Genomic DNA, 17808 nt, shown 5'->3' on the forward strand with positions numbered 1-17808 from the left:
TTGTCCATGTTTAAGATAAACATCCGGAAAGAAAACAAATGAATCTTGGCTGCTCCCAGGCATTAACAATCATTGCAGCAGGGCGGAAAGTGGGCTCCAGCTCACGCGCCAAGTTCCCCTCCTCCCGCTTACCAGGTGAGAACGCTCCCTTAGCTCCTGGCAGCCAGGACGGAGGCCGCCGAGGCGCACAGCCCTCGGGCCATCGCTCGAGGAAGACTGCAGCTCCCCCCGGACGCGCGCTCCGTTGGAGCAGGACTTCCGTTTCACCGCTGCTGTGGGTCCGCGTTCGCGCCTTACTCGGATTCTGAGCCCACCCCTTGTCCTCTCTAAAGTCAGCCAGAAAGCCTAATCTTAGCGGCGGCGCCTTAGAATCCCGCAAGGGTTAGTGGCGTCACGACTGCCCGCCAAAACAGCCCCTCCCACCATACAAAACCGACAAAGGATACAGACAGCTAACATTCCGCAGACGGGACTTCCGGGCCTGCGCGCGCACCGCCTGCCCTGCTGGCCCCGCCCCCCCGGCCGGGAGGGAGCCCGCCCCTCCCCTCGCGAGGCGTGTGTGCTTGCTTGCTAAGTCGGTCCAGTCCTTTTGGATTCTGCGTCACTATCGTCTGTGGCCCGAAAGATTCCTCTGTCCTTGGGATTCTTGAGGCAAGAATAATGGAGCGGGTTGTCATGCCCTTTTCCAGGTGCTCCTCCCAAACCTGGAATGGAACCCCTGTCTCCTGCGGCTCCTGCATTGGCGGGTTCTTTTACCGGTGAGCCACCGCCCACCTCGGATAGTTGTGGCTCTAATTTTCTCGCGTGGTTCTGCTCCCAGGGACTGCGGAAACCGGGCAGTGTCGCAAGATTGGTCTCTGGGCGGAAAAAGGGAAACCTCAAAACAAACTGAGACCCGAGCGGTAACTTGAAAATTCTTCCCTCTGTACTCCTCAGCCTACCTTTCTGTAGTACCCTTCTGTACTGTTTATACATGATGGCCTGCCTCAGGGAACTTTGCCCCTCTGCCTGACTGTTAAATCAGGACCCTGCTCACCTGTGGATGGCTACAGGAAGGAAGAAATTGACACATCCCTTCCCCAGACTTGCCATTCTAGGAGATACTTGCAAGATGAAGGGGCTTTTTACTTCTCTTCCTCACCCCACCCCCTCCACCCCACTCATTCTGTAAAAGAACCTGGCATCCAGACCCAGATAGGATGGTTATTTTGAGACATTAGTTTGCCATCTTATTGGTCAGTGAGTAGAACCAGCTCGGACTTGGTAATGCTGTCTGTTCAAGCACAAGCTGCCTGTTCTCTTTATTTGGTGCCCTGCAATAAATGCTGTACTTTATCTTAACACAACCGCATGTCAGTAGATTGGCTTTGTTGCAGACCCAAGTTTGATTTAGTAACACTTCCAAGACATAGTTCCAGTCTCTCTCTCTTTTGTGGCATGGTTTCTCTAAACAATGTGTCTGGAGAAGGATAAGACTAAGTGCATGTATCTGGCAACCAACCTATTTTCAAGGAGGAACCAGAAAGGTAACACATCTTGTATTATTTATCCTTCTCTACCTAACTTCCCTCCAAGGTGTTACTCATTCTGGTTGTCCTGAATTTGTACCTTCTAAATTAAGTAACTTTTGCCTGTAGGGCAGGATCCATACTTTAAAATGTTTCTATTATTGACACTACATATTGCATGGCATTTGTTTAAAAAAGATTATAAAATATATGATTACTGTGTGGGAATTCCCTTTCTAGTATAAAATACCTATGGAACTGTACCAGAAAGAAAATACACATCAACATACGAAATATAGTAGATTTTTTTTATTTACTACATCATACATTCACATGTTTCAAAATTCATAAAGTACAAAATGAATTAACAGTGAAAAGACTTCTTCCTGCCTTTGATCCCTAGCCTCTAATTAGTTTTCTTCCCTAAGACAAACAATGTTACCACTTTTTAATGTATTTCTCCAGAAGTTTATAGATATAGTAGCCTATGTATTTGTTTCTGCCCTTTTTTTCCCACTGAGCAATAATGTTGGAAATATTTTAAAACACATCTTGGCGATAACTCTGTGTTACTATACAGTTACATGAAAGCTTCTTCATTCTTTTATATTGCTACACAGAAAGTATCCATTGTACCAGTGTATTATAATTTAACACTTTTCACTTTTGCTATAAAAATAAGCCTGTATTAAATTGTGTATATGTATTGCTTCCCATTTGCAAGATAAATTATACTAGACATGGAATCTCTGAGTCCAGTGTAACAGATTAGCTTTTGACTGATGGTATCAACTCTTTTAGGGTTGACTTTTTCTCTTGAGGGGCCATTTCTGCTTTCCCCTTCTCAATGACCTGCACAGCCTTCAGCAAACCATCCTGCAGAGCCTGGTTCTTTACCATATTAGAGATCATGAAATTGATATCTCTTATATACATCTGCCTTACTTTAGCAATGTAGTGTTCTGCCTTGTTACCATGTGCTACAAAGAAGATACACAGTGCTGTGATATCTGCTTCTTGCAACCCATACTCCTCCAGAACAGACTCCCATACAACTCTGATGCGCTTGTTCGTGACTTTTCGTCTAAGGATGGAGGCTAAGGTGGGAAGACTTCTCACCAGATCTGGCAGCTTCTCAAGCACACAAGTGTGCAAGTGGACAAGTACTTCAATGACGTAGCTGTATAAAATATTCAATTCCATTGAAGTGAACCTACAAAAAATGTGGGCACTTCTTAAGCAGTAGAACTCTCTATGTGCAGCCATAAAGTGAATTTTATTAGGATAATTCAAAGAAGTATAAACATACTAGGAGAACTTTATAAACAGATTGGGTTAGAGGTTTCCAGTGAAAGAGAACAAGACTTGGATCTCTTGGCATAAGAAAAGCCATTGTTTATCTAAGCAGTTTTGTGATCTAAGCCTGGCCACAGTGCTTGCCCTAGAACAGGTCTCAGTAATTCATGATCTTAAGGGAAGTGATGGAATGTTGGAACAAAGGAAAGGATATCAAGAAACAATAGTTCAGTGATAAGTGTTGGTTGCTCAGTTGTGTCCAACTCTTTGTGACCCCAAGGACTGTCGCCCACCAGACTCCTCTGTCCATGGGATTCTCCAGGCAAGAATACTGGAATGGACTGCCATTTCCTTCTCCAGGGGATCTTCCTGACCCAGGGATTGAACCTGGGTCTCCTGCATTGCAGGCAGATTCTGAACCATCTGAGCCACCAGGGAAGCCCAATTCTTCCTAAAAGGATATACATAACAATCTGATATGTATCTTAGAGTTCTGCAGGAACTAAAGCCCCACCCAGGTGGCGGTGGTGGTTGTTCAGTCACTCAGTCATGTCCACCTCTTTGCAACTCCATGGACTGTATGTAGCACACCAGGCATCCCTGTCCTTCACTATCTCCCGGAATTTGCTCAAACTCATGTCCATTGAGTTGATGATGTCCTCCAATAATCTCATCCTCTGTCACCCCTTATCCTCCTGCCTTCAATCTTTACCAGCATCAGAGTCTTTTCCAATGAGTCAGCTCTTTGCATCAGGTGGCCAGAGTATTGGAGCTTCAGCTTCAGTATCAGTCCTTCCAATGAATATTTAGAATTGATTTCCTTTAGGATTGACCGGTTTGATCTTGCTATCCAAAGAACTCTCAAGAGTCCTCTCCAGCACCACAGTTTGAAAGCCTCAGTTCTTTGGTGCTCATCCTTCTTTATGGTCCAACTCTCAAATAGCTTTAACTAGACAGATCTTTGTCGGCAAAGTATTGTTTCCTCTTTTTAACATACTGTCTAGGTTTGTCATAGCTTTTCTTCCAAGGAGCAAGTGTCTTCACTTCATGGCTGCAGTCACCATCCACAGTGATTTTGGAGCCCAGGTGGAGGATAGAATGATGATGTTGACGTTTTCTGACCCTTTTGACTTCAATCATTAAAGCTTGAATTCTGTCAACCTTTGCCCCAGTTCTGTGCTGGTCTCCTCTGTTCAAGCTCCTTCATGACTATGCATCTATCCTTAGCTTAAAACTTTCTGATTTTGATATTTGGGAAGACACTGCTTAGGGAAAGATCCCTGCTGTTCTCCTTACTTGCTGCAAGTAATAAATCCTTCCTTGTCCAAATCTTTGGCTTGGTTGTGTCTTTTGACCCAACACACACCAAGAGGCCAACCCAGCTTTTGGGTTCAGAACAGAAGCCAGCTGTTATAGTTTAGAAAATACTTTAGAAATAGGGCTTGCCCTATTACAAAAGCCAAGACATGGAAGCAACCTAAGTGCCCATCAGCACATGAATGGCTAAAGAAGATGTGGTATATATCTACAATGGAATGTTACTCAGCAATAAAAAAGAGTGAAATAATGTCCTTGCAGCAACAAGGATGGACCTAGAGGTTACAGTACTAAGTGAAGTAAGACAGACAAACATCACAATATCACTTATATGTGGAATCTAAGAAAATAGTACAAATGTACTTATGAAATAGATTCACAGACACAGAAAATAATTGTATGGTTACCATAGTATAAATTAGGAATTTAGAATTAACAGATATATACTATTAAAATAATTTTTTTAAAAAAGAAAAGAGGATTTGCACAAAAGTGGGTAGGTTAGATCTCAGGCCACTCATACCACAAATTTTTCAATGGCAGAGCACTTACATTATCCATCTCTGTGTTATTCAAACTTTGCCAAGCAAGGGACTCTGAGATGTGTACCACAGTATGGGAAGTAAACCAGCACTCAATCTTTTTTGAATGAATGAGCCTGAAAAAATGTGATTTCTTCACAACCCATTGTTGGAACCATATTTAGAAGCGCAGTTTTAGAATAACCACTGCAAGCTCTCATGAAACCACGAAATTCCACTGATTTCGGATTAGATACTCACTTGAGTGACAGAACTGCTGTCCATAGCTCATCTTGGGCTCCCTGGTTTGCCAAAGTCTTGCTATGATCTTCAAATTTCTGTGTCAGATTATCCTTGATGAAGTCCAGTTCTTTAAAATGTGCTTCTAAAGCTTGGAGCTTGTGGTCTACTCTATAGTATAACAGAATCAAAGGTTAATTTGGGTCAGAGCACAAAAAACTAAGATTTCGCCTAAAGATAAAGCTACAATACATTATTTACAGTCACTATCAGTAGCTGCTTAAATTTTAAACAGTTATGGATAGATGTTCCCATTTGCCATTCTCTCTAGTCATCATCCTAGTTCTTGCATTCCTTATATTGCCAAACATGTGAATTGTCTAATTATCTCAACTATCTGCCTCATCTTTATTAATATATGGTACCTCATACTTTAAGAAGTATTTTATACAAACTTTAATTTGATTCTCATCACAACCATAAGTAGTGAAGCAGTCATTTTTACTATTTTACAGATAAAGAAATTGAGTCTCAAAAAGATCAAGACTTAACCATCATATAGCTATTAACAAGTGCTGAGACCCATATTTATTAAGGTGGCTTTCTCCCCCTTATTCTGACTGTCAAAGTCTTATCCATCAGGGACAAGCTCATTCCATGCCTGCCTGAATCCCTCAGCCTTTCTACCTGGAGATCTGCTCCTTGCCTGCTTCTATGTCACAGACACTGTCTCTATTACTTGTCACTCCCCACCTCTTCCTTTATTTTTAGAGTTAGCTTTTCGTGATCTAAATTGTAAACTCTTGAAGAGAGAGGATCGTAGACTATTTCTTGAACATCTTTATGCTTGTCCCCCAATACCTAGCAGAGGTCTTACTCAGAAGTAATAAAACATGTCTTCTACGACATTTGTGATATTAGTGAAATACTAGGCAGTGTAACAGCAAAAGGGGGAGGGGGACCTGAGTTGCTCTGAACAACCCTGATCATTAGAGGGCGCTGTGGCACAAAAATTACATCTAACTGAACCACAAAGACCTGAAACCCCACAACTCACTTAACGTGAAGTCACCCACATTGTCTTTCATGAAGTGATACACAGCCAGTTCCCTGAGTTTCTATGTCCCCAGTGACCAGAATACTGTTGTGATTGCTTAGGGTTCTGTTCTTGACCATCTTCTCTTCTTGGTCTTCACTTTATTGCAAGGTTAATTAGCTTCAGGTACCACCCCTCTCCTTCCCTGATGGCTCAGAGGGTAAAGTGTCTGCCTACGGTGCAGGAGACCTGGGTTTGATCCCTGGGCCAGGAAGATCCTCTGGAGAAGGAAATGGCAACCCACTGCAGTACTCTTGCCTGGAAAATCCCATGGACAGAGGAGCGTAGTAGGCTACAGTCCATGGGGTCGCAACGAGTCGGGCATGACTGAGCCACCTTACTTCACTTCACTTCACTTCACCACCCCTGTCCTAAGCTCTAGAGCTGAATTTTCAGCTATGTTTTGTACATCTCTACTTAGATGGTGGTATCAGACTCAACTGTCTTAAGCTGAATTTACTAAGTAAACCCCTCCCCTTGCACTCCATCTTCAGAAATTGCAGCAATGGAATTTTCTCATTGCTCTGGATTCTATATGCATATAGATAAAGCTCTGTATGAAATGTGCATTTTCATTGGGAAGATCCCCTGGAGAAGGGAATGGCTATGCATTCCAAGATTCTTGGGCTTCCCTGGTGGCTCAGATGGTAAAGAATATGCCTGCAGTGCGAGAGACCTGGGTTTGATCCCTGGAGATGGGAATGGCTACACTGCAATATTCTTGCCTGGAGAATTCCAGGGACAGAGGAGCCTGGCAGTGTAGAGCCCATGGGGTTGCAAAAAGTCAGATACAACTGAGTGACTAACATTTTCACTTTTTTCAAGGCTCTGTATGAAATATGCATTTTCATAGGAACATAGGCCTACATGACCTAATGCCAGCGATCTGGCTACAAGTCAAAACTATTATATCTGGTAAACTCTTTGTATTAACTTTTAGACCTTTAAGAATGTACTTCTTATAAGACATCTCCAGCTTGAACTCTAGAGATAAACTCTAGCTTGTCAATCAGTAATAGGTTTACATAAATTGAAGCAATTATTTGGAATCCTTTCACCAAAAGGCATCCCACAGTTCAGTTCAGTTCAGTTCAGTCGCTCAGTCGTGTCAGACTCTTTGTGACCCCATGAATCGCAGCACACCAGGCCTCCCTGTCCATCACCAACTCCCGGAGTTCACTCAAACTCATGTCCATCAAGTCAGTGATGCCATCCAGCCATCTCATCCTCTGTTGTCCCCTTCTCCTCCTGCCCCTAATCCCTCCCAGCATCAGAGTCTTTTCCAATGAGCCAACTCTTCGCATGAGGTGGCCAAAGTATTGGAGTTTCAGCTTTAGCATCATTCCTTCCAAAGAATACCCAGGACTGATCTCCTTTAGAATGGACTGGTTGGATCTCCTTGCAGTCCATGGGACTCTCAAGAGTCTTCTCCAACACCACAGTTCAAAAGCATCGATTCTTTGGTGCTTAGGTTTCTTCACAGTCCAACTGACATCCATACATGACTACTGGAAAAACCATAGCCTTGATCGTTCAAAGGCATTCCTAGATCGTTTCAAATAAATCCTAAGGAACATGTCTGCAAATCTGCATTTCTGTGACAGTTGTCCAGCTCAGTTAATGGGATCACCATCTACCCAATTCCTTGAACTAGAAATCTCAGAATAACTCACTATTTTCCCCCTTTCTCTCCATCAACATATCTCTAATCTATTCCCTCCTCTCTATCTCTAGTAAGTCAGTTAATCACCATCTTTCACTTCAACCTAGGATTACAATAGTCTAACTAGATTTCTGCTTTTCATCTCCAATCCATCCCCGAGAGCTATTCTTCTAAAACACAATTCTGTTCTCATAACTTGACTATTATATACATTTTATGCTGCCCTGACTTGCCTAATGACATTGCTAGAGTCAAGTCGGATCTCCTTAGCAGGAATTGTAGACTCTTTAACCTTTGCCCCATCCTCTGTCAGTCCTCTTGCACGACTTAGTCACCAGTCACATGAGACATCTAGCTTCTGACTGAATACGGTATGATAGTCCAAACATCTGGGGTTTACACAGACTTTCCTCACCCTCGAATTCCTTCCCATATTTTTACTTCTTGCAAATTCCTACTCACACTTTCAGATCCAGTCTAAATGTCCCTCTATGAAGGGTTCCTTTTCCCACTATCACAAGCAAAATTCATTCCTCCTTTCATGTTCTCATAGCCCTTTAAGAACATCACCATTATAAGGTCAGTCACATTAAATTGTAAGCACTTTTGAATAAATCTGTTATTCCAAAGGCTGTGAGCTCCTTGAGGACAGAAATCACATTTCACTTATTTTTGTAAGCCCAGCATATGGCGCATGCATTAATCAAATGGAATATAGCACCTAGGAGGAGATTTTTATTATTAATGGACACAATTTTTGAACCTGAACACATTAACAGAAAAAGAATTCTAATTAGCATGCCTGTAGTTATTTGCCTGTTTTTATTCTTCATTCTTCTACCACCCATCTTCCCAGAAAAGCTGACCCATGCTTTCTCCCTCCCTGTAGCCCTTAGCAACCTTTTCATTGCCTCCTTTAAGGATATCAGGGTTGTGGTTTCATTGTTCATCTTCTTAAGGCAAAATGAAAAGAAACAAAACAAGCAAAACAAAAGCCCCACAGAGGTTTGAATCCAGGGTTTTCTGCTGCTATCCACTCAGCAACAGGCGGCAGCAGTGTGAGTATTCGATCTAAATTCTGCCTGAAAGGTCACTCAGTACAAGAAGCTTTTAATAGCTTGTACATCCAAATATAGTTTCAAAGAACTGATCGTGTGAACACAGGTGTCCTGGGATGCACTATAATATTTGCCTTTGAAAAATGACCCATAGTACATCAACATAGTAAAACAACCAGATGTAACTGTGACTCAGTGTATATTCTCGTAAATGGATATATAGGTACACAAATGTATACATATACTAGGATTAAATCTGATGGAAATACTACTCTCAAATTTTAAGAGCTTAATTATTCACTTAGAACTTAAATTAGTTTTAAAGAAGCTTCAGACCTTTTATCTAACCATCCTTGCTAAGTTGCTTCAGTTGTGTCCGACTCTGTGCAATCCCACAGATGGCAGCCTACCAGGCTCGCCGTCACTGGGACTCTCCAGGCAAGAACACTGAAGTGGGTTGCCATTTCCTTCTCCAATGCATGAAAGCACTCAGTTGTGTCTGACTCTTAGTGACCCCATGGGCTGCAGCCTACCAAGCTCCTCCGTCCATGGAATTTTCCGGGCAAGAGTACTGGAGTGGGGTGCCATTGCCTTCTCCAACCATCCTTAGAAACAAATAAATATTTATTAAGCTTATAGTATTAGATTAAGTATTAGGAATAAAAACAGGCATAAAGCAGATTTCTGAATTCAAGGGGTTTAAATACTAACTGAAGAGGTATTTAAAAGATAAATATATTGAGAAGAAAAAATATATATAAAAATATTGTGTGCTGAGTAGATACAACCATAAAAATCGTATATGATGAGAGAGTATGTCACTGAAGCCTTGGATAATTGAGTATCACTCACATTGAAGGTGAAATTTGGTTTTGGCCTTAAAGGAAATGTAGGTCATTGATTATCAGAGAAGAGAGAGAAGAGTATTACAAACCGGAGAAACTGAATAAAATCACACATGTGGGTGGCAAGGTTATGTGATGTGGTCAGGGAACAATCAGTGAGTGTCTCTCAAGCAAAAAATGTATGTGAGAAAAAGAAAAACAATAGCATTTAAACTGATTAAGAGTCAGGTCATGGATATATTCATTCATTGAATAACTTATTCATTTATTCAATATTTGCTGACTGCCATAAATTCCAATTGAATGGATAAAACCTGTGAATGAATGACCAGCACTATTCTAGGTACTGGGAATAAAATGAAGAGTAACGCAAAATCCTTACCCTAAGAAGCATACTAGTAGGGAGACTGAAAACAAGGATTACAAAAAAGTGGAAAGTTCTAGATAGCCTGGTAAGGAGTTTGGACATATGTGTTGGTTCTGCAAAGTTATTCTAGTATGGGTGTTTAAGATGGATCCAAATAGGAATAAAACCAGAGGCAGAGATGTCCCTCAGGAGACTGATATCACAGTCAGCTGTGAGGTGATGAATTTACAATGTCTGTCCTCAGGAAAGAGATTTGAGAGACAATGTAACTGCTCAAGGACCCCTGGGGGTTGGAGTCAGTAAGTCTCATGTGAATCTTCAGAAAAGCCTGGGTGCCCTGAAGGAATCAAGTCCTTCCTTGTCTCAGTGGGAAAACCTTGCCAGGATCTTGGTGTCCTATCCAGTGGCCATCATCCCCTATATCTCCCCATCTTCATTATTTTTTCCTCATTAACAGAATCTGAATCCAAATATTGTTCAAGTATTCAGCAGCTGTGTGCTTCAGGGGACTCTGGGATCCACCTTATCCAGTCACAAGGAAGGGTAAATCCTGATGAGAACAAGCCAATCAGTAATTTCATTAATGTTGCCATTATCATTGGTTTAGGAAGCGGCAGGTGGCAGAATTCTGGCCTATGAAATGTGAGAGGAGGTTTACTGTGGGGCTTCTGAGAAAAAACTTGTTTTATAACTTGTGATAAAATGCACATAATATAAAATTTACCATTTTTTTGGTGGAGAGAGGTGGGAAAAATGGAGGAAAGTAGTCAAAAGTTACAGACTTCTAGTTATAATCAAATAAGTCTAGGAATGTAATGTACAGCATGGTGACTATAGCTAATAACACTGTTTTGTATTTTTGAAAGCTGCTAAGAGTTAATCTTAAAAGCTCTTATCACTGGAAAAAAATTATAACTATTTATGGTGATGGAGTTAATTAGACTCAATGTGGTGATTATTATGTAAACATACATATGTTAAATCATGTTTTACACCTGAAACTAATACAATATTATATGTCAGTTATATCTCAATTTAAAAGTTTTACCATTTTTGACCATTTTAAGCGTACAGTTCTGTGACATTAAGAACACTTACACTGTTGTTCAAACATCACCACCATCCACCTCCAGAACTTTTTCATCTTCCCCAGCTGAAACTCTGTACCCATTAAACACCAGCTTCACATTCTGCCCTCTTCTTAGCCCTTGAAACCACCATTCTACTTTTCATCTCTATGATTTTGACTACTCTAGCTCCTTATATAAGGGGAATCCTGTCCTCTTGTGACTGGGAGAAGGATTTTTCTAATGATAAAAAGAAATACATGGAAGAAAATGCTCTCTTAACCCCTCAATATTGTTGGGTCTTCCTTCACGTGATGCCTGGGACTGCAGCATCCAAGCTATGACAGCTATGAGGGGAACCAGCTCAGGGACTTCCTCAAAACTTAAAAATAGAGCTACTACTATATGATCCAGCAATCCCACTTCTGGATATACACATCCAAAGGAAATTAAAAGAGGGTGTCCATGAGAGACCTGCATGCCCATGATCACTGCAGCATTACTCACAATAGCCAAGATATGGAAACAAGCTAAGTGTCCAAGAAAGAAGGAAATCCTGATGTTCGCAACAACATGGATGGACTTTGAGGACATGATGCTAAGCAAAATGTCAGACAGAGAAGGACAAGTACTGCATGGTATCATTTATATGTGGAATCTATTAATAAATAAAAGGTAAACTCATAGAAACAGTAGAAAAGTGGTTGCCAGGGACTTGGAGTCAGGGGAAGAAAGAGACTGGGAAAACGGTAAAGTTAATTAAAAAAGAAGAAAGACGCTGTCACTGAATTTATCTCCCCTAGAACTGTTTCACTGCTGCTGCTGCTGCTGCTGCTGCTGGGGCTGCTAAGTCGCTTCAGTCGTGTCCGACTCGGTGCGACCCCATAGGCGGCAGCCCACCAGGCTCCCCCGTCCCTGGGATTCTCCAGGCAAGAACACTGGAGTGGGTTGCCATTTCCTTCTCCAGTGAATGAAAGGGAAAAGTGAAAGTGAAGTTGCTCAGTCGTGTCCGACTCTTCGCGACCCCATGGACTGCAGCCTACCAGGTGCCTCCATCCATGGGAGAGGGGTGCCATTGCCTTCTCCATCGTATGCTTATTATGAGGAATAGAGACTTTGCCTTATTGATTAAGCCTTTTATATTTCAGACTTGGTCCTTAAGGAATTCAGCGAATGAAAGAGACTTTGTGTATGTGTGTGGGATGTCCATCACACAGCATTCAGGATCTTAGTTCTCTGACCAAGGATTGAACCCAGGCCCCCTGCAGTGGAAGTGTGGCAACCTAACCACCAGAAGTCAGGGATTTCCACGAAGGAGACCTTATACATCCTAGTCTTCTTTGCTGGGGTTTCTTCGGAAGCACTTCATTTCTCTAGAGCTAACATTAGTTTTCTTATGGGTAGACCTGTGGCTAGTATCTTGACAAGGAAATAAAACAGGAAAGGAAGAGAGGAATGGGTGGAAACTCTGACGTAACCTGGCATTTCTGTCCTCAGATCACTCAGAATAAGCCGTTGGGGAACCACCCCCAGGCCCTGGAAGAACGTTTAAAACAGGGTAGAGGGCAAATGGTTCTGCTGTGGGATCAGAGCCTGGCAGTTCCACCCACAGTGCCGCTTCCTCCAGGATGCTCCCTGCCTGTCCAGATGCAGGACTGGTCCCCTCCTCACACTTGCACTGACGCTTCTTGTCTGTGTACACCTAAACAGGACCTGCTGATCACTGCATCCTGGATTGCCTCTCTGGTATTTGGCCTGTTGTCTGCCCAATATTTTGAATTTCCTGATCTCTTCTGCCAGTCTCACCTTCTGCACCCTCCTTGTCCCCTGTCATATTGGTTTTCAAACTTTTTTAGCTAGTGAACTTTATTTTTTTATAGCAGTTTTAGGTTCACAGGTAAAATTTATATATCCCTGCCCTCACACAGACTTAACCACATCTGCCCCCCCACCCCCCTGCCATGATAGACAGCCTGTACCATAGTGTATATCTGTTATAAGGGACGAACCTACACTGACACCTCCTTATCACCCAAAGTCTCTAGTTTACATTAGGTTCATTCTAGGTGTTGTCCAGTCTGTGTGTGTGCCAAGTCGCTCAGTCGTGTCCAACTCTTTGTGACCCCATGGACTGTATGCCGCCAGACTCCTTTGTCCATGGAATTCTCCAGATAAGAGTACTGGAGTGGGTAGCCATTCCCTTCTCCAGGGGATATTCCAGACCCAGGGATCAAACCTAGGTTTCCTGCATTACAGGCAGATTCTTTACAGTCTGAGCCACCAGGGAAACCTTGTCTAGTATATAGTTTTTGACAAATACAGTATAGGTATTCACCATTGGAATGTCATACAGAATAGTTTCACTGTATGCTCGGCCTATTTATTCTTCTCTCTCTTCCCACAAATTCTGGCAGCCGCTGATCTTTTCACTGTCTCCATAATTTTGCCTTTCCAAGAATATCATATGGCTGGAATCATACAGTATGTAGTCTTTTCAGATTGACTTATTTTTACTTAGTAATATGCATTTAAATTTTCTTCATGTCTTTTCATGGCTTGATAGCTCATTTATTCTTATCTCCGAACAATATCCCATTGTCTGTATCACAGTTCTTTCATCCTTTCACCTATGAAGGAATCTTGGACACTTCTATGTTTTGGTCTCTATGAATAAAGCTGCTATAAATAATGTGCAGGTTTTTGTTTGGACATAGGTTTTCAGTTTATTTGAGTAAATACTAAGGATCTTGATCGCTGGATTGCATTGTAAGAGTATGTTTAGTTTTGTAAGAAACAACCAAATTGTCTTCCAAAGTGGTTGTACTGTTTTGTACTTCTACCAGCAATGTAATTAGGGTTCTCGTTGATCCACATTCCTACCAGCATTTGGTGTCATCATTGTTTTGGATTTTGGTGATTCTAATAAGTGTATAGTGGTATATCATTATTTTAATTTGCAATTCCCTAATGACAAATGATGCTGAATATCTTTTCTTGTGCTTACTTGCCATCTTTGGTAAAATGTCTGTTCAAGGGTTTTGCCTTGTTAAAAGTCAGATTGTTTCCTTATTGTTGAGTTTTAAAAGTTCTTTGTATATTTTGAACAATAGTTCTTTATCAATTGTATCTTAAAAAAATTTTTTCCCACAAACATTTTTTATAGCAAAGTTGCAACCTAGATTCCTATCTGCTTTCTGTTGCAGGGTACAGGTCTTTGAAAGAACTCTGTACTCAAGAACTAAACAGCAGTGATGAGAAGTAAATAGTACTTTGGTTGGTGAAAACAAGCATCTGAGAAATAAGCATCTAAAGCAGCAGCAGGTTTTTGTTGTTTATCCTAGAGCTGAATCAAATACTAACAATTGAATCCTTTGAGTACTGAACTCAAAGTATAGATGCTAAGTGAGTAGTGTTATTTCTGACTCAGGGAAAAGACCCAGGAGTTTTTGCCAGATATTAAGTTACCATAAAGTTTACTAATAGCCACCTTGCTCTACAAGTTCTTCTAAGAGTAGTACTGCTGCTGCTGCTAAGTCACTTCAGTCGTGTCCAACTCTGGGCGACCCCATAGACGGCAGCCCACCAGGCTCCCCCGTCCCTGGGATTCTCCAGGCAAGAACACAGGAGTAGGCTGCCATTTCCTTCTCCAATGCATGAAAGTGAAAAGTGAAAGTGAAGTCGCTCAGTCGTGTCCGACCCTCAGCGACCCCATGGACTGCAGCCTTCCAGGCTCTTCCATCCATGGGATTTTCCAGGCAAGCGTACTCATGTGGATAGAAATAAGACTTGTTAAAATGATATTGAACACTTTGTCAGGGGGCTGCCAACCTGATTTCCCCCACATTTTTAGATTGCTCACTGTTCAAACTTCAGGAAAATGCCTTCAGTCCAGATATTTGTCTACAGCTGTACATCAGAAGAAGATTTCTTTAGCTTGCAAATTTATAAAGATTACAAAAAGAATTCACTGAGAATGTTTGAGTTCATATTCTTGAAAGAGAATTCCATACATTTTATCATGTCCATGACCAGACTCAGTCTTTCATCTGGCCCAGTCATTGGATAAAAGCAAGATCCAGACAACAGCATTGATTCAAGGCAATCATTCCATTTGCTTGCAATCTGCTTGGTTTTCTTTCCTCTTATTTCTAAATCCCAGTTTCTAAAACTTTGTTGTCCTTCAGGCCAAACTGTCCTTGGGCTCTAATCAGATTGGTATAAATTCTTGTTCTACCCCTTCAAATTAGATCTGTGAGCTTGTGCAGGTTACTTAATATCTCTCAGTCCCTATTTCTGTATTTTAAAATAGAGGCCATTATCAAAGGACTTTCGAGGGATTGACACTTAATTACCCACAGAGGGAACCTGTACTCTGTGCTGGCTTCCTTCCCTTCTCTGTCTCACTTTCCTACTTCTGTTCTATGGGCGCTTCCTGGAATTGTAACTGAGCAGGACCCTATAGGGCTTTCCCAGGACACAGCACTACCCACGCCCCCGTACACGTCCTCCACTTGCCTTTTAATTTATTTATTTATGGCTGTACTGGGTCTTCATTGCTACAAGTGGACTTTCTCTAGTTGTGGCAAACAGGGGCTACTCTCTAGCTGCTGTCTCAGGCTTCTCACTGTGGTGGCTTCTCTCATTGTGAAGCATGGGTTCTAGGTATGCGGGCTTCAATAGTTGCAGCACTTTGGTTCAATAGTTGTGGGACATGGGCTTAGCTGCTCTGCAGGATGTGGGATCTTCCCTGACCAGGGATAGAACCCGGGTCCCTGGCATTAGCAGGCAAGTTCTTAACCACTGGACCACCAGGGAGGTCCCCTGCCTGCCTCTTGTTTGTAGAAAAATTTTAGCCTCCTAGGCCTTCCATGAATTCTGAAGAATAAATTTAATCAGAGAAATGAGAAAATGCAGAAACAAAGGAAAACAGTCAAACAAGACAAAATAATAATAGTTTAGTCATTAAGCAAAGTCAAGGAACTTTAGTTCCTCCTCAAGGACTTAGATAATATTCTGAGCCATATTCTTTGAGGTATTTTGCAGACAATGAAGCTCCCACCAGATGGAAGAAGTTAACTGTGTCCTGTCCACAAGCACGTAGATCCCAGATTGGTTGGAACCAGAAGGTTGATGATGTTGACTCCTGAGTATCTCACCACCAACCAATCAGAAGAATGTCCATGTGCTGATCACACATCCCACAACCTCTCTTAGCATGTATCCTCCTCCTCTTTTCCCTAAATAATTTCTGGGGAGTAGGGAGTTGGTTCATTTGGACATGAGTCTACTTCTTTCCCAGGATTGCCAGCTTCCTCAATCAACCTACCTTTCCTTTTATTTAGCATTTCTCTCTCTGTATAGGATTCTTGAGCCATTAGCAGCCGAACCTGAGTTAGGTAATGGAATCATCTCACACGCCAAATGCAGTTCTCATCTTAGGTCCTGCTCTGGGAAAGCCAAATTAAGAATACACATGTATTCTATAGAATTCACCTGTATTCTATCCGTCTATACTTGTATGACATTTCTTTTTTTTTTATTTTTCTGTATAACATTTCTTATTCAAATATTAATCTCAAAGAATCTCCGCAGACTCTACTTGCTAGATTGACTACTAATCCCCAGATGTGTCAGTGTGATAGGCATACTCATAGACAGTGGGGTTCTTACGGAAACTTCCATTAAGGAACTTGCGAAAAACATACAAATAGTTTACCCACTCCGAATATGTTGGTATTTTTTAAATGAATAAGTGCTTTTAAAACATTGAAGTGTAACACACACAGAACACTGTGTATCATAAGTTTGTGAAAATTAATAAAGGAAAATGTCACTAAAATGGCATTGAGAGGCGGAAGGGGGAGCTTTTATGCAGTACCACTCAAGTCAGTTAATTACAGGAAAACTGTCAATTACAGACCCCAATAGAAGAATCACCAACAAGAAAGAATCATCAATTATAGGCCCCAACCAGACAAGGTGTATGTTGAGTATCCTACTAGAAATCAGCTACCCCAGCAACTTAACCAATGAGAAACTGTCATTACCTTGAACTCCCACTTTTTTCCAATGGGCTTTCATTCATGATAATAATCTTATACTTCCTCCTTTTTCTCTATAAAATAATGTTCTTCTCCTTTGTTTGTTGAACTTGCTTATAGTTTTTGCTGTGGCTTGTTTGTCTTGAACTGCTGCTCTCTGCTATTCCCAACTAAACCTATTTTTTGCTAGTAAAATAACTTACTTTTAAGATCAATACGCTTGATGTGATGTTATGATATAATAAGAAATACTTATTGGGTCTATGTCCTGGTTCTTGGCACAGAGCTTCTAAAACTCTTATAACTTCCTAAGTGGTAAGAGTAACAGAACATCTCTTGTTATAATTGTTTTTTGTCCTTAGGTCCTAAAACAGGTAAAAGAAGCATCTTTTATTGTAACATTTGGTTTAATTCCCAGTTACTGAAATGGTTCCAGAGTGACAAAAGTGAAAGGAGTGCCCATTGTTATTCATAGCAAGTCCCTTTCAACAGTACCTGAGTTTATGTTAGCGAGGTGAGTTTTAGAAAGCCCCTAAGGATGTGGGGCTGGTTACCAAGAGATTCAACCATGTGATTAGAGGGTTGGAATTTTCAGCTCCACCCCTCAACCTCTGGGGAAGGAGAAGTGGTTAAATGTTAAGGCAATCACTAATGCCAATGAAATGAAGCTGCCATAAAAGTCCTAATAAGGGTTTGGGGAGCTTCCAGTTTGGTGAACAAGAACACATTGATATGCCAGTAGGGTGGTGCACCCCAAACTCAGCAGGGATAAAAGTTTCTATAACTCAG

At 41.5% G+C, this 17808-nt stretch overlaps 1 protein-coding gene across 2 annotated transcripts; it reads right to left on the reverse strand.

The window, feature by feature from the left end:
- Positions 1-2276: 2276 nt before the first annotated feature.
- Positions 2277-8591, reverse strand: SMCO1 (single-pass membrane protein with coiled-coil domains 1). 2 transcript variants are annotated; one of them, XM_068988640.1, is made up of 3 exons: positions 8542-8591; positions 4904-5053; positions 2277-2721 (listed from the first exon to the last, which is right to left on the reverse strand). In XM_068988640.1, the coding sequence occupies exons 1-3, from the start codon at positions 8589-8591 to the stop codon at positions 2277-2279; spliced, it is 645 nt and encodes a 214-aa protein (XP_068844741.1). The 2 variants fall into 2 exon arrangements, with proteins under 2 accessions (XP_068844741.1, XP_068844748.1); XM_068988647.1 differs by lacking the exon at positions 8542-8591 and adding an exon at positions 8486-8511.
- Positions 8592-17808: the final 9217 nt, after the last annotated feature.

The sequence above is a fragment of the Capricornis sumatraensis genome, chromosome 1 (assembly GCF_032405125.1).
Source record: "Capricornis sumatraensis isolate serow.1 chromosome 1, serow.2, whole genome shotgun sequence".
NCBI classification, from domain to species: domain Eukaryota; kingdom Metazoa; phylum Chordata; class Mammalia; order Artiodactyla; family Bovidae; genus Capricornis; species Capricornis sumatraensis.